We start from the raw sequence: 17,853 nt of genomic DNA on the forward strand, positions 1-17,853 counted from the left end.
CAAGTGTGTTTTAAATTTCATCCTTTAAGTCCAAGAAAAACCAGTTTGTTTGCAGTACTGTGGTGTAACTTTGGATGCCCTTTAAAGGCTTCTTGCTGCTGTCTGGATGTGGGATTGAGGAATGTGTGAGAGTGGCTTCCAACTCTCAGTAGCTTCCATATCAAATTTGCTCAATTTACAAGTAATGGATTTTCTAACAACCAGGACTTCAAGTTCAGCCTGGGATCTGAGAGTAAAGCTGTGGTGTTTCTGCAGCTCAAATCATTACCAGTAATAATGATTCTGGGGTGAGATCTTAGCTAACGAGTTTGATAGTGCACAACACAGAACAGAATCCTGTTCTGCTCCACTACTGCTGTGTTATGGGGTGGCACTCTAGCTAAACCTGCGACATAGCTTCAGTTTAAAGCTGACGTTTCAGACTTATGCAAACACTACATACAGTCAGCTAAATTTGAAAATTGTTATGCAAATTCATGGCTTGGGATGGTATATTTGGTAATTTAGGCTATTGTTACACAGCAATGTAAGCCTAGGGTTAGTGGGACTTGAGTTAGCTGACCTGTGTCAGGGAACCCTGGGCTTAAGTGTCTACATTGCATTTTAGCCCTAGGTTAAGAATTTTCTGACCCCATGCTCAAACCTTGGGTTCTGGTGTCCACACTGCAGTGCACAGACCCGCATCAAAGTAAAGGTATCCTGAAGTGTCTAGCGTGCCCCCCCACCTCCACCCTATGTCGACACTCTAGCCTTAGGAACATGGTGCACTGTGGGGAAACTCTTCTGCCCACTCTGTTTCCTAACGGTGGTGGTGCTATTGATGGTATTCATGTGCCCATAAGGTGCATGTAAGCACATACGCCTCATAATTAGCTCCTTTAGTGGCTGTCTCAGTAGAATGACTGCAATTTGAGAAGGCTTTATACCAGGGATCGGCAACCTTTGGCACACGGACCTCCAGGGAAAGCCCCTGGTGGGCCGGGCCAGTTTGTTTACCTGCTGCGTCCGCAGGTTCGGCTGATCACAGCTCCCACTGGCCACGGTTCGCTGCTCCAGGCCAATGGGGGCTGTGGGAAGCCGCGGCCAGCACATCCCTCGGGCCGCGCTGCTTCCTGCAGCCCCCATTGGCCTGAAGTGGCGAACTGCGGCCAGTGGCAGCTGCAATTGTCCGAACCTGCGGAAGTGGCAGGTAAACAAACTGGCCCAGGGGCTTTCCCTGACGGGCTGCGTGCCAAAGGTTGCTGATCCCTGCTTTATACTGAACTATCATCTAATCTGAGAATTGGGCTCGCCAGCTCTAGGTTGAGTCATGTTGGTAGGAAAATGCCCATGTGCACTGTTCAGAGAATAATTAGGAAATTTATTTAAATGAAACTTTACGATGCTTAATTTTTAAAATGGGATTTTCAATGAAGGTGTTCTTGTTTGTTTTGTTTTATTTTTGTCTGTTTTGAAGTTTGACATAAAATGAAGGCATCAGAGGAAAAACACACACACCCTCCCAGCCTGGCTACTGCCAAGCAGTGAAGTGCACCCCGGGCTTTGGGTGCAGTGTGTTTTTTTTGTAATGCTTTTTGCACAGAGATAAGGGGAAATTCTGGGGCCGTTTCTATGTTAAACTTTTATTACTGGACTTGCTTCTGCTGAGAACTAGTGTCTGGCACAAAGAAAAAGCACAGCTCCAAAAACTACTAACAAAATTATTGGACTTTGGTTTCTGGCTCTGAGAATTGAGAATTAACGTTCTTGTGTTCCTGTTCGTACACTTATCACTTCAAATCTCTCTGGTACACAACACTTTGATTTTAAATTTGTAAACTTTTGAAATTTTTGGCCAATTTTTTTTTTTTAAAGTGTAATCTTTGGTGTAAAATTTAAAATCATGGATGCTCAGCCATAGGCTAGTGGGAGTCGTAAGTTCCCTGTACGGCTGAAGGTCAGGCCACTTAGGGCTCTGAATGTAGTTAGGTAGCTAATTTTAGGCACCCACTTTTGATTGATAGTTGCTCCTGGCAATAGACTTCCCCTTCTGCTCTGCACTAGCACCCTCAGCAAAGCAGCCTGCAAACCACCAGTTCCCACTTGTCAAAAACCTGGCAACTAGCCAGCAGTCAGGAGATTAGTGTGACCCCTCTTTCACCCTGGTTGGGTAAATTTAAGTTCTTTTTCTAATTTGGTTCTTTTCCACTCTGAAATGTTTTAGAGCAAATGATCAATTCCCAAAGGGGAGCCCTCGTTTGGCAGAGATGGTGCTCCATAGATGCCATTTCCTTTTGGGTTATCTGGAAGTGAGACTTTGGCAAAGACTTTACAACTTTATTCTTAGTGTTTTGTGGTTTTGAAAATCCAGGGGAAGGAGGACACTGCCTGCCCTCATCTGAGCCTCTTGAGGTTGATTAACTGCCTCTTTCTTGGCATGTGCAGTGCTTAGCTTGGTCAGTTTTAATAACTTTGTTGGTGAGTGTGCTTTGAACACAGCTTGTCAGAGAAATAATTTACACAATATTTTCAAAAAGGTTCTATATTTAATGTATTTAAACAAAAAATAAAACTTAAATGCAATCCAGAGAGAACTGAGGTTTTTTGGGTGACTGCTATGGTTCTGAATCCAGATAGTTCTGCAGCTAGAGACAGTGTTTTAGGGCTCCATGTCCTGAATTGATTTTCAGGTTCTGTTTTAGGAACTGTTTAATGTAAATGATGTCAACTGCTATGGATGGGACATCAGCTTTTTTTTATAGCCTCAACTAGCACACTCGTGTCACGAGAAATGGCTTTTTGAGCAGACATGCTTTCTAATATAGAGGGTGGGGTGTCTTACCCACGTGTGCTTGTACTTGGGTGGTGGAGGAGGTAGTGAATGCCATAAAGATAAGGAGTAAATATGTCACCGTCTAAAAACAAGAACAAAGATCTGTTTGAGTGAAGTTGGCTGCCCCAAACTCCCTGCTTGCTGTGTGTCCTGCCCCGGGGTATTAAATAAAAGATACTTAAAGCTGCTTTCCAGCCAAACTCTGAGATCAAACTTCATTATCATTCCTGAAGTGCATATTCTCTCCACTTCAATCCTGTTCTCTTGGGTAAGCTTAAAAGTTTAGTTTTAGATGCTGTGGTTTCCTAGAATGAAGGAACTATTTAATAACAACGTTCATGATTTCCTGTGACAAGGAGGAGCAAGTCAATGGGAAACAAACCACCTAGGTGGAATCTATGGAATCAGTGTTGTGGTGACATGTTGCTCTGTAATGCCTTATGCATAGTAAGGGAACTTCCCTCCCTCTGTATCGTGCAGTAAAATTATGATGGAAACATTGGGCCCAATTCATCATTGCCGTGTGTGCCATCCAGTCCCACCATACCTCCCCCGGGAACACCCCCCACAGGGTCTCTGCATCACTTTTACAGGAGATCCTCCTCCCTCCCTGGGGCATTGGTGTGGGGTGAGGGCCAGCTGGAGGAGGGAGGGAGTGTGGTTGGGGCATTCTTATGATTCTGTGACCATGCAATAGCCTATAAGAGACCAATTTAAAGCAGGCCTTATGGCAGGGGTGGGCCAACTTTTTGGCCCGAGGGCCACATCTGGGTATGTAAATTGTATGGGGGGCCATGAATGCTCACAAAACTGGGGGTGGGGTGCAGAAGGGGGTCTGGGCTCCAGCTGGGGGTGCAGGCTCTGGGGTGGGGTCAGAAATGAGGAGTTCAGGGTGCAGGAAGCGACTCCGGGCTGGGGCAGGGAGGTGGGGTGTGTGTGTGGGCTCTGGCTGGGGGTGCGGGCACTGGGTTGAGGATGAGGGGTTGGGGGTGCAGGAGGGTGCTCCGGGCTGGGACCGAGGGGTTTGGAGGGCAGGAGGGGGATCAGGGCTGGGGCAGGGGGTTGGGGCGTGGGAGAGGGGCAGGGGTGCAGGGTCCAGACAGTGCTTACCTCAAGCAGCTCCCAGAAGCAGCAGCAGCATGTCCCGCCTCTGTCTCCTATGTGGAGATGCGGCCAAACGGCTCTGCACGCTGCCCTTTCTGCAGGCACCACCCCTGCAGCTCCCATTGGCCATGGTTCCTGGCCAATGGGAGCTGCGGCAGCGGTGCTTGGGGTGGGGGCAGCGTGCAGAGCCCCCTGGCTGCTCCTACGTGTAGGAACCAGAGTGGGGACATGCTGCTGCTTTCGGGAGCCCTGCGGAGCGGGGCAAGCCCCCAACCCCGCTCCCCATCTGGAGCACCGGAGCGGGACAAGCCCCTGATCCTGCTCCCTGGCGGGAGCCCGAGAGCCAGATTAAAACATCTGGAGGGCCAGATGCAACCCCCAGGCTGTAGTTTGCCCACCCCTGCCTTATGGACTAGAGCAGAGGTGGGCAGCTGGGGAGCAGGGTCTGGGGCTTGCCCCGCTTCAGCGCTCCAGCCGGGGGCACCAGGTCGGGGGCCACACCACACGGCTTGGACCCGCTCCAGCCAGGGGCGCCATAGCTTGGCCTCGCTCCAGGGCACAGGCTCTGGGGCCGCCCCACACAACTCCTGGAAGCAGCTGCATGGCCTCGCTCCAGCACTCTAGCAGGGTTGGGGGCTGCTCCACACGTAGGAGCCGGAGAAGGGACATGCCACTGCTTCCAGGAGCCGTTTGAGGTAAGCATCACTTGGAGCCTGCACCCCTGAGCCTCTACCTACGCCCCAATTCTCTACCCCAGCATTCATGGCCCGCCATACAATTTCTATTCCCTGATGTGGCCCTCAGGCCAAAAAGTTTGCCCGCCCCTGTACTAGAGTCAAATTGGTCCCTGGCAGTTGCTGAAAGGAGGGAGGTGCAGTCTCTTCTCTTGTTCTGGCATCAGCACAGGTGAATCTGGCCCATTGCTTTTACTCGAGAGAGGCAGCAAATGCTGTATTTATTTATTTTTTTATTATTATTTTTTTTAAGTCTTTGTACTACAGGGGTGGTGCGATTGCACATCAACAACTGGCTTGAAGTGAGTTTCTGTCTGCCTCATAAAATCCATTATGTTGCAACAAGCTTTATACCTCCTGAAGCGATTGAAAGAAGCCTGAAAGCTATTAGGTAAATATACCCTGTTCTTCAGTGCCCAAATGTTCTTGTGCCTCTCTAACACTAACATTTAACTTCTCTCCCTTTGTTCCGATTGACCCAAACGTTTTACAGCCTTACTGAAAAATGTTACAGAAAATAATGAAGATTGACTTTTTTCGTTGTGCTCCCAGTTCCTGGAAATGGACTGTGTGTCTTTGTGATGTGAAAATTAGAGCCCATTTTGGTTTTCTAAATGGTGATAATGAGCTGAAACCAAGCTCTGCGCCCCAGCCTGTTCTCTTGTGCCTAGACTTTTTTCCTCAGGTATTTGTGGCACTGTTGTTGACTGAACACACTCAGTGGCAATGCTGAGGTTTTAAAGTAAGGCAGCAGCCAGCGTCTGCATTATTTACAATTGGAAGATCTTGTCTTAGAGGTTATTGCAAGATATTCCCCATTCAAAGTGCCATCCTTAAAAGCAAACACTTCATTTTAACCATATTCATATTGAAGTGATTTCTTGTCCATATCACAGTTCCATGAAGTATCTAAATTCGCAAGGATTGGTATTTCCTGTAGATTTTGGGGGGGGAGGCGGTCCCATTTTTGTTTCCCGCTGTTCTATGGAGGTTTACCTGCAAAAGTCACCTGCTGCGTTACTTTCATTTTTAGTGCCCAGTTCTGATCAGCAGTATACAGTGAGGTGTGTGCATTTCATCCCTGCTCCCTTGGGACCACAATCTGTCCACCTGTCTGGCTAGCTTTTAGGCTTTCCAAATGGTGATAGAGGCTTAAGCTCTTTTTGACAGGAGGCAGCTTGTCTTGCATAAACAAGAATGAACTAACTGTGAACATAGTCCTTAGCTATAGCTATCACAGTATCAGATGGTCTATTTTGCCAGTAGCTTGACAACATGCTCCAGCTCTGTGCCATAGTGAGGGGTAGCTAATCCTTCAAGAAAGAAGCAATTACAGATGACAGTGTTCTTTCTACAGGCCTTACCATGCCTTATTACTACTGAATGATGAGAAATCGTTGCTTAATGAGCTCCCATTGGACTGTTCCCCGGCCCTGGTGAGAGTGATTAAAACTACCTCTGCTGTGAAGAATCTGCAGCAGCTGGCTCAGGATGCTGACCTGGCATTACTACAGGTACAAGGAGTTGACAGTTTTTTAATTGAAGCTGTTTCAATTCACTAGGCATTTTCCTTCTTAGTGTCTGTGGTGTTTCTCTAGTATCCTTTACATGTGCATAGAATGCTCGTCTTAGCGCTAGGGAGAGGGTTGGAGAAAGGCATCAGCCCCTCCTGGTGGAGGGAGAAGTTGGTCAGCCCTCATGCTGTACCTGATTCAGAATGAACTTTAACTTGGCCTCTAGTAATTAAATCCCCTACACTTTCTTACATTGATCTTTACTTTGTAAGTATACATTTTAAATGTTGGTGCAACCTAACCTTGCCCAGTCACAGAATATCTGTTACTGTTGCACCTGGGTCTGCTAATTCACAGTGCTGGATTTGGGTTTCCTCCTTCCTGAGAGAGCAGAAATGCTACTTGCCGCTTCAACATTGTTAGCTATTCAACCATCTTATACATGTTTAATAATAATAATGTGCTAACTCCCAAACACCACAATCGGATTGGGCTCAATTGTACAAGGTGCTGTACAAACGCACAATAAATCAGTCCTTGCCCCCAAAGATCTGACTGTCTAAAAGTAAAATGGTAAGATGGAACAAATAAGTGGGCTGGGGGTGAGGGGCAGGGAGCAGGGGAGACAATATAACAGGGTCAGTTCAGCAACACTCAATTCCGTTTAGTGTCTGGACCATGGTTTGGTGGTGACCTGGGTTTCCACCCTGTGGGAAATGTCAGCTTATTCTTAAGTTGTGCTGCTGGGAGGAGAGAATGTCTTAGCCCTGAAACAGGGGCTGCAACAGTACAAAAATGACAGAGTTTATAAGATAGAAACTAAAAAATGTCTACCTGTCTGAGAGGCTGAATTTCTAATGCGTGTCATGTTTTCCTGCTTATCCAACCTTCAGGGAATCTGGCTTCACAAGAATTGCCAGGCTCAATCAGACCTGTGGTGGATATAGTCCAGTATCCTGTCGCTGACAGCAGCCAGACCAGATAGAATCATAGAAATGTCCAACTGGAAAGGACCTCAAGCCCCACCCTCCTGCTGAAGCAGAATATGTAGACCATCCCTGTCTAACCTGCTCCCCTTATTGTGACAGGTTGGATCACAGAAACCCCCTTGGGAACTGCCAACTGATGTGCCAAGACTACTTCTGCCCCTGCTTTCCCTGCCAGATCGGGACCCCAGCACCCTATCTTGCTGAGACAGACACGCCAGTCTGCTCCAACACAGATCCAGAATCTGAACCACGTGTCCCAAAGCTGCAGACTTGACTGAAAGCAACTTACAGAAGTGTTCTTGTCTTTAACACTCAGATGCCCAAATCCCAATTGGGTCTAAATAAATCTAAACAACTCATAAATTGTTCACCCTCTATAACACTGATAGAGAGAGAAATGCACAGCTGTTTGTCGTCCCCCACCCCCACCCCCCCGGTATTAATACATACTCTGGGTTAATTAACAAGTAAAAAGTGATTTTATTAAATACAGAAAGTAGGATTTAAGTGGTTCCAAATAGTAGCAGACAGAACAAAGTGAATTACCAAGCAAAATAAAATAAAACACGCAAGTCTGAGTGTAGTACAATAATAAAACTGAATACAGATAAAATCTCACCCTCAGAGATGTTTCAATACGTTTTTTTCACATACTGGGTGTCTTCCTATTCTGGGCACAATCCTTTCCCCTGGTACGGCCCTTATTCCAGTTCAGGTGGTAGCTAGGAGATTTCTCATGATGGCTCCTCCTCTCTTTGTTCTGTTCCACCCACTTAATATATCTTTTGCGTAAGGCAGGAATCCTTTGTCCCTCTCTGGGTTCCCACCCCCTCCTTCTCAATGGAAAAGCACGAGGTTAAAGATGGATTCCAGTTCAGATGACTTGATCACATGTCATTGTAAGACTTCATTACCCACTTGCCAGCACACACGTATCCAGGAAGACTTACAAGTAAAACAGAGCCATCTACAGTCAATTGTCCTGGTTGATGGGAGCCATCAAGATTCCAAACCACAATTAATGGCCTGCACTTTGCATAATTACAATAGGCCCTCAGAGTTATATTTCATACTTCTAGTTTCAGATACAAGAGTGATACATTTATACAAATAGGATGACCACACTCAGTAGATTATAAGCTTTGTAATGATACCTTACAAGAGATCTTTTGCATAAAGCATATTTCAGTTACATTATATTCAAATTCATTAGCATATTTTCATAAAATCATATAGAGTGCAACGTCACACTTATATTACCCAAAGTCCATTTTCTAGACCTCAAGAGCCAGGAGCCCCTGGTCCCCGGTCCCCCTATTGAGCTCACTAGCTTGTTAACTTGATAGCTTTGTCTTCTGTACATGTAAATGTATTTTCATTGTTCTTTGCCAGTTATCAAGCTAGTCAGGCAGGTAAATACACATTCCTTTGCCTAGGGCAGGCTGGCTTTATACATTGCCTCCCAAATACGTTTTAGGAACACATTTCCAGTACATGCATACGACTCTTTGTACATAATATGTATGTACATCACAAAGTGATTTTTGGGACCAGCATGTCACCAATTTACATATGATACATGACACCTTTTAGATACATATTATGACAAAAGTATGTTGAGGAGTAATGAGTGTGTCAGGTCTGATATGAGTTAAATATGGTGGGCTCTCTGCCAGTTAGCACTGAGGGGCTCCTAGGGTCATACCTCCCCTCTTACAGTGCTGCAGGATGGTTAGCCACAGGCTGAACTGTAAGCAGTGGATCAGAATCCTCTTTCCTGGACAGACCATCTACCACTATATTTTCTTTCCCTTTTAATATGCACAATTTCCGTGTATTCTTGGAGCATCTCTACTCCTTCGCAGCAGTTTGGAATTGGTGTCCTTGGTTCTGGGTAACCAAACTGATGGAGAGTGGTCAGTTAGAACCCTGAATTTTCTGTTAGAGAAAGGGCCTTAATTGCATGATAATCCATACAATGGTATACCACTGTTTTCTATGACAGAGTAATTCTGTTTGGTGGGTGCCGATTTTTTTACTCAAGAAAGCAGTGGACTGCTTTTTGCTACTTTCCCCTGACTGCATTAGAACTAAATCTAAACCAATGTCTGATGCATTCATGCGCATTTTGTCAAAATCTGGACTGGCCACAACAGGCTTTTCTGACAAGATTTTCTTTATCAAAACTCTCTTGACAAGCTTTTGTCCACAGCACTCTGTTTGGCTTTGTCTTCTTACAGAAGTTTGTGATAGCGGACATAATGTCAATGAACCCGTGCATAAATCGGCAGTAATAGTTAACCATGCCTATGAAAGATTGGATCTGCTTTTTGGTCTGGGGCGAATAGTTTCTACTTTCAAAGGATCAGGAGAGGTTTGGCCACCATCTTACACAGTGTCCCAAATAAGGAACGTTTGCTGCTCCTATTTTACATTTAAAGGCCTTCACAGTAAGACTTGCATCTCTGAGTTTTGAAAGTACAGCCCTCCAGTGTCTCTTGTGAAGTGACCAAGAGTAGCTGAACATCACTATGTTATCATGTGAAGTCTTGTAATCTGTTTAACACTTGGTTGACAAGCCTCTGAAAAGTGGCTCCTGCATTAATTAACCCAAAAGATAACATTTTGAAATCATGAAGTTCAAACCCATATCAGTAATAAAAGTAGATTTCTTCTATTTGTCGTTGTGCAAAGGAATCTGCCAGTACCCTTTTACCAGATCAGTTGTGCTAAGAGATACTTTGGGCTAAGCAAAATATAACATTTTATCAATTCTGGGCATAGGATAGGCATCAGAAACTGTGACAGTATGAAGTTTTCCATAATCAACACAAAACCTTACAGTCTTATTTGTCTTAGGAACCAACACAGGAGATGCCCAGGGACTGTCAGACTCTTTAATTACTCCCATATCCTGAATACTCTGTGTTGCTTTATGGATTTGCTTGTGCACTTTCCCAATGGTTCAGTATGCCCTGCTAGGTGCAGGTTGGGGATCCACAGAGTCAGTCTTGTGGACCATTTTATGAGTCATCATTGGCATGTTAGAAAATATCTGCTTGTGTTTTTGCAGCCACGATTTCTACCCTCTCTGTCTATTAGCTCTTTGCATATCTTAGTGCTCCCAAATGATGAGTCATTGGGGCATTCAGACACTAGATCAATGAAGTGTCAAGTCTGACTGACTCCCTTTCATCACAACAAAGCATATTCACAATTGCTTCTGTATTGTGATAGATTTTAAGTCTATTCACATGCACTGTCTGTGGGCAACCTTGCAGTGGGGTCTTTTTACACTGTACATGACTTAATTTTCTCTCTCCACAACCTATAAGGGCCCCTCCCATGAGTTTTGCATTTTGCTCCTTTTTTACAGAGAACAGTTTTAGTAGTATTATCAACCCCACACCTCAAAACAGCACAACTTCAAGCATTCTTATCATACTATGCTGTTTGTGTGGTCTGGCAATCCATGAGGTTAGTTTGAACCACGTCCAGCATGTCTTTTAACTCCTTTCTGAACTTTTGTACATATTCAATCGCTGGTTCTCCTTCTGGTTCAATACCCCTCTCCCAGAAGGGCCTGATAAGATCTAGGTGTTCTGTCACTTTTCTCTTACACAAGAGATGAAATAGGGAAAACCCTGTGGACTCTTGGGGCACCTTCCTAAAGACAAATAACGTGGTAATTTTTCATCCCAAGCCCCTTGCCCTTTTGTTTGCATACATTCCCAGCATAGATTTCAGTGTTCCTATGAACCTTTCAACCAAACTGTTTGTCTGTCTCTGGGTGATATGGGGCAGCCTTCAGCTGTTTTAAATCAAACATCCTCCACAATGCACTGAATAGTTGGGATGTGAGATTTTACCCACAATCTGACAAAATCTCCTTAGGAAAACCTACTTGGCTGAAAATAGTGAAATGGGCTCTTGCCACTATGTCAACCTCTAAGGGTAGGTCTACACTACCCGGTAGTTCGGCGGCAAGCAAATCGAACTTCTGGGTTCGACTTATCGCGTCTTGTCTGGACGAGATAAGTCGAACCTGGAAGTGCTCGCCGTTGACTGCGGTACTCCAGGTCGGTGAGAGGAGTACCGCGAAGTCGACAGGGGAGCCTGTCTGCCGCGTCTGGACCGAGGTAGGTTCGAACTAAGGTACTTCGAACTTCAGCTACGTTATTCACGTAGCCGAAGTTGCGTACCTTAGTTCGAATTGGGGGGTTAGTGTAGACCTGCCCTTAGTTAAAGCAACTGCTTCTGGATACCTAGTGGCATAATCCATTTTCATCAAAATGTTTTCCCTTTGGGTTGGCTGGGGCAAAGGGCTCACAATATTTGTTGGCACCCTAAGAAATGCCTCCTTGATTACAAGTGAGGGTTGCAGGGGAGCTTTGTAAAACTATACTGGCCTCTTCTGATCCTAGCACAAGTCACAAGACCTGCAATAGTCTCTCTCCTCATTCTGAATATCTGGTCAATAAAAATTCCTTCTTATCTTTTCATAAGTCCTTTAAGTCCCCAAGTGACCAGCAAAAGGACAATTGTGGGCTAACATAATTAACTCCCCATTATGTTTAACAGGCACAAGTTGCTTGTAAATCTTCTCAGAGCCTGTACAGGAGCTTCCCTGTACAATCTTCCCTCTTCTTCAAAAACCCTTCCCCATTTCCCCTAGCTGGACTCCCCCTGGAGATTATTCTGCTTATGCTTTTTAAGGATGGGTCCGCTCTCTGCTCTGCTGCAAATTCCTGCCTGCCATAGCTTTGAGAGCTGCTTCTTCCACTGGGAGCGGCTCCTTCTTCCTTGTCCCTGGAGACACACTGCTTCCCTCTTCTAAGCTGGGGTTAGGGTAACCAGATGTCCCGATTTTTATAGGGACAATCCCGATTTTTGGTGCTTTTTCAGATATAAACCCCTATTACCCCCCCACCTCCTGACCTGATCTTTCACACTTGCTATCTAGTCATCCTAGCTGGGGTAGGATGTTTCCTCACCCTTTAGCTGTTTCTCTGTCTTCACCGTTCCCTCCTGGGATCACAGAGCAATATTTCTGTCTACAATGGGTACCATATTTAACAGGCTTGGACATAGTAATACAGCATTACCTGCATGAACTCCTGCTGGAATGCAATCCAGCATGCCAACTTTTAAAATGCCTACTATACCTTCCCATTCCAAGTGCACTTCTGCCAAAGGCACAGTGGCTTTAAATTTTCCAAAGGCCAAGAGTTCTACGCTTTCCCCATGCAGCATGCCAGTCTCCCTGACCAGAGAGATCTGGGCAGCCAGTGTCTCTCCATTATAGGCATTCTTTGCCATTCACTTTGGCAACCTTAATAAAGTCAGTAGCAACCTCCCATAGGTCAGATTATACAAAAGTCATCAGGAACTCCTCGGGTACCTCTGTGGGTCTTGTGTTTACAATAGTTATATTCTAAGGAGTGGGTGTGGGCCCTTTGTTTAGGGCATTTGTCCCTCAGGTGTTCAGTGGAGTTACATATGGAACATCATCTTGGACTGTCTTCCTGTGAAAGGGGTCTGTGAATGCAATTACCAGGAAGGGGTTGATTCGGGGGAGATGAGCGCCTGGGCTCCCAACCACCCTCTCTTTTCCCAGGGATAAACCAAGCTTCTCTCCTTATACTGGGCTGCCGCCTCTTTCTGTGTCTTTTGCTCACTAGATACTCTGGCTTGTACATAGAAATCAGACAGATTGGCTGCTTTCTATGCAGACCCTAAAATTTTATCCCAAATGGCTTCTTTGGTCTCTTCAGAGCATATGCTCAGGAAATGTTCTGTGCAAAGAGGTGAAATAACTGGTCATAATCTTCAGCCCCTTTGCCCATTTTTCTCATCAAATCACACATCTTCTCTGTGACTAATTTTATCACCTTTTTTGCGGTTTCTAAACCTTACCTTATACACATTAGGAGTAATTTGAAACTTGCAAAATATAGAGCCTTTTAAAATTCAACATATCTCAAAGCTTGTTCAATTTCCATTTCATTAAATACATTTAATGCTTTACCCAAGAGCTTTGCAGTCGCTATGGGGACTTGTCTTCTGGAATTTTGTGCAACTGCGAGTCTTGCAGTAGTATACAATCTTTTGTATGCAGGATACAATTTGTCCCAGCTGGGTCTTCCTTGGAGCGAGGGAATGCCTGGAAGCTGGGGGGTCTGTCCAGGCTTTCCCTACCAGCTCAGATTATGAAGCCTTTCCTTCTTCTTTTTCGGGGCTTCCTTCTTTCAGTTCTGTGATTCATTGGTGTGCTTCCTCTTGCTTTTCTGCCTTCCTTTCCTTGACTCTCAGGTCAGTTTCCCACCTCCGGTGCTCTTGTTCCTTTTCTATTTTTAGCCATCTCCAACTTTTTGGTTGGCTCTGGTGACTCCAAATTCAGTAACTCTATCTCAGCCAGTTTGAGTTGTGTGGGTTCCTCACTCAGGTCCGTCTTTGACCTTGTCTACACTACAGGTTACTTTGGTGTAATTTTATGTCACTCCGGAATGTGAATAATCCACACCCCTGAGCTACATAAATTATACCGACCTAAGCGCCGGTGTACATTGTGCTGTATCAGCGGGAGAGCTTGTCAAACCGCTCCCTGGAGGAACAGTCACCATTCCTTATTTGTATAGCCCCAACAGTGTACTATAACTTGCACCCTGGAGGGAGGCAAGGAAAATCTTTGGGCTGGCGTCTCGGAACCACGCAGCTCTTCTCTGATCTGTTTAGTACACAGGGTATGAATACAAGCGGCCTAGAGGACAGCTTCGGCTCAGCAGAGAGTGTATCATTGGCATCACAAATAGATTTTCTGGCTGTGTATGCACGCCACTAAATAGCCAAGGTAGACCAATGTAGGTCCCGATAATTGGGCTTTTGGACCTTTGATTGTTAGACCTGATGGCCAGTTTGGGTAGCTGTTAGAGGCAGATAATTCTATGACTTTAGGTAGTTGTTTAGCTCAGACCAGGGAATATATTCAAATGCTCCTTGCGTCTCACGGTGAAGTGCAGCTGCTGCTTCAAAAAACAAAATACAATGTAAAAAAAAAATCCTGACCAGACTTCTCAGCCAACCCTTATTCAAAGGGAAGTGCCTTCTGTTAGAATTCCAGTGTTATTACTGTACATGGTTAACATCAGAAATACTGAAAGTATGGATTGTTTGAAATATCTCTGACCTGCTGGAAATCCCCTACGGTCTTTGTTGTTCTCACTGTCTTCACTGAAGAAAGGTGAAGTGTATTTGTTAAGACAGGCTGGCTCTTATTTATTTTAGGTGGTTGTTTCACAACCACTAGAGAGCAGTCACTGACTTTCTTCATGTGCCTGGAATACTTTCTGCAGCTCATCAGTGAAGTAATGCACTGATTTAGCAAAGGCAATATTGACCTTTTCTAGTATGTTTATTAGCAGAGGCTGAAAAAGTGACATGAATTCTTATCCTGGTTAAGGAAGTGACCAAAACATAATCACTCAGAAATAGTGTACCTATGAATTCATCTCTGAGCTATTCAGGCTGTTCCCACCATGAATAAATGATTTAGTGGAAACAGTTAACGTTTTAGCTCCTCCTCACAAGAACTTTTTAATCTTCCAGCTATTTAGAAATGACAGTGAGTTGTAAATTCCTACTGTAATGGTCTCTCCGATCTGTAGAATGAGGAGTCCACATAGATGCCACCTGTGGAAACCAGAGGCATGATTAATAGAAGACCAAAGAGAGCATTTCCAATGAGCCAGTACCATTCTAGAAAGAATAACTAACATTCCTCAGATTCTGTAGTAGTAGTTGGGATCCACACTGGCCAGTCCATGTAACAGTACTCTGACTGTCAGCGAAGGTACTGGGATGCCCGTAGATTATATTAGTCCATAATGCAGGCAGCTTGGAGATTATTATTTTTTTCCTACCAAAAACTGTCCATAAAGAACGACTTTGAAGTCACTTGTGGGTTGCCAGTTAAGTTTATTTTTAAATCTGGCTTTGCCAGATCCTGGCTTGAGAGCAGAAAAATGAAGATAATGGGAAAGATGAGGTTTATGGATCCATCTGAAGATCTTTCTGGGTAGATTGGGGTCTGTTTCTCCCTGGATTTCCTCTGACACACAGTTGTGGACTTTGAGGTGATGATGTATAAGGGAATTTATCTGCTTTTTCCTGAAAATTCCCTTTCAGGTCCACTGATTTAGGTGACTTTGTATGAAAAGGGCTCATCTGGAGTCAGATAAGAATGGAAAACAGGCATCCAGAAAGTTCTTGTATTCATGAGAGTCTTTGCTACACCTCTGAGAGGAGCAGCACAGAAGTGGCAAGCCAGGGGAGGGTGGCCCTATGGGCTCTAAACCTCCTTTGGACTCTCCCAATTCTGGACTGCTCTAGAAACCAGAGCATCGCCTGGGGTAATTTAGGCAGCCTTGGGAAGATTTCTAAGTTACAGCCTGGCAGGCTATGCTGGCACTCTAACGTGCTACATGCTATGGCTCTGCCCCCGTATGTCGGAGTTTGTGAGGCAGCCTTTGGAAAGCCGCCTGTGACTGTCTTCCTCAGTTCCTGCACTGGGTGAACACTACCCCCCACCTCCTGCCAGGTCTGAGGTTTTCATCCCCCTTTATGCCATTCCAGTCCTTTTACCCATTGTAGAGGAGTGGGGTAAGGATGTTCTGCAGTAAGATAAGCTATTGTTTGAGGTATATTTTAGATTTATTTTGGGGAAATTAGGTTCAATGATCCTGGCTATGGTAGTTGTCTTACTGATGAGCTCATCAAAGGTTGGGCAATCCCCTCCTGTCAGTGATACAGGCCTGGTTCGGTCCCTAAGCTGCAAGCTAGCTGGAGACCTGTCATAATGGATCTATGGACTTTATTACTTGATGAAAGAACACCTGCAGGTAAACATGGATACATGTTACTATTCGGGCAAGCTGTGCTATCCTGATGAGCCTAACTCACCTTACCCTGGGTTGATGCAGAGTTACCCTCCCACAACCCTACCCCTGTGTATCTTCCAACCTCTGCAGGAGATAAGCTGCCCTCCAAGATATTAGGAAGCATACTTTAGGGCAACTCCCATCCTGCAGATCTCAGAAAAACAAGTCAGAAAATGGGAAATGCCCCCACCCAACAAACCTCCTTTGTTTGCCTGTCCCATGGGACTATTTAAGAAACCTAAGGAAAATCCCAAACATGTACTACTTTGTGGTGAAGTTGTAGTTTCAGGTTACCGTCTCTTTGAGCTTCTAGATTTACAAGGAACCGAAACTTTTTTGACAGTTGAACTAATTGAATTTCCTGGGTATCCAGCACTTCATCTCTAGCATTCTTAATGATAATCTGCAATCAGCACACCGCTGTAAGACATGTTAATGTGTCCCCTCCACCTTCTAGCTGTTTGGTTAGTGCTACCTTAACTTCCCCTTAAAGTTTTTAGTGTGGAAATTAATATGTTTTTGATCAGTTACCTTGCAGTTTCTTGCCATCGAGTTCATATGGAGCTTGTTTTCAAAAACTTCCATTAAAAAGCCATTTTTTTTGTTGTGGAAATTTGATATGGCCCTTGCTTAGCTGATAGTAGCTCCTTTGTTGAGCTGCTGGATACATATGAGCTCAGGTTTCTTACGTAGGCCACTTTCCTGATAGTGGTAGCTTCAGCTTAGAACATACAAGCTTCAGGCTCCAGTGACTGATACTTTACTCCAAATTCATCAGATAAGGAGGTGCTACAAGTGTGCTCTCCTTCTGAATTTGTCAAATTTCCACTTTACTAATCCTGGTAACACTTTCCTCATGCCTGTATTCCCATGACAGTGATGCCCTTCTCCACAGTTTTATCTGGAGCAGACGATAGCCCATAAAAAGGCTACCTGGGCTTTTTCTTTTTGTTTCATTCAACACTAATAGAGTTCTACTTATCGTAGGACTTGGTTCTGTTGTGTAATGTATTGTTGGAGCATCTCTCACATTAGATTGGTATAACACAACTCCATGAAGCCCATTAGGTCTTTATGCTCTTCTTCCTTCTCTGGTTATGATTCTGTTGTCTTGAATACAACTGTATTTATATGGCTGTGTGACTGCATCTCTCACAGGCTAATTCTGTACACTTTAAGTTTGTTATGGCCGCAAACTTCTGATCTGTTTCCACTCTGGAGATATGCATAGTAGCCCCACAAAGTTCTATGCTCACCCTCGCCAATCTTTAAATTATGATCTGTGGACAGGAGTTAACAGCCAGGACCCACAGGCATTCCTTTGTTTTTCAAATTTATGTAAAAATTTCAATGATCCCAGAACAAATGATGATAACTTAAAATAGAAGACATGACTGGAAACTGTAAAACTGATGGAGAGAATCTTGTTTCTGCCTCAGTGGTGAGTAGTAAGCATTAATGACACTACTGCTTCAGTAAACTATAGAATTATAGTGAAGGAAATCAATGCTAAGTACTCTTCTGCAAATGCAGGGGAAATGGCCTATGGAGTTAGACATGACTGTCAGGGAAGAAAAGAGAGAAACAAGTTATATTTTCTGACTGTTTTCTCAAAAGTGCTCAACACCTTGCAGCTGTCCCTGGAAATAGTGGGAGCTCCTGGGTTCCGAGTTCCTATGAAAACCTGGCCCTAACTCTGCAGCTTTTTCTCAATGCTTGTTCTCTTTCAACCATGTGGTTTATTGGATGTATATTAATATATTG

General features: G+C 44.6%; 1 protein-coding gene across 26 annotated transcripts in view; it reads left to right on the top strand.

Moving 5' to 3' along the window:
* Positions 1-17,853, top strand: part of NPRL3 (NPR3 like, GATOR1 complex subunit) — a 154,714-nt gene that overhangs the window by 45,315 nt on the left and 91,546 nt on the right. For 21 of the 26 annotated variants that reach the window (XR_010591144.1, XR_010591143.1, XR_010591142.1 and 18 more), the window contains 2 exons: positions 4,904-5,041; positions 6,008-6,164. The exons of the other annotated variants lie outside the window; for them this stretch is intronic. Coding sequence is in view for 17 of the 21 variants with exons in the window: in XM_065559867.1 (XP_065415939.1) it covers positions 4,904-5,041; positions 6,008-6,164 (295 nt within the window). In the remaining 4 variants the exon portion in view is untranslated. The remainder of the gene's footprint in view (positions 1-4,903; positions 5,042-6,007; positions 6,165-17,853) is intronic. 26 annotated transcript variants of the gene reach the window in all.

Source organism: Chrysemys picta, chromosome 10 (assembly GCF_011386835.1).
Source record: "Chrysemys picta bellii isolate R12L10 chromosome 10, ASM1138683v2, whole genome shotgun sequence".
Taxonomy (NCBI): domain Eukaryota; kingdom Metazoa; phylum Chordata; order Testudines; family Emydidae; genus Chrysemys; species Chrysemys picta.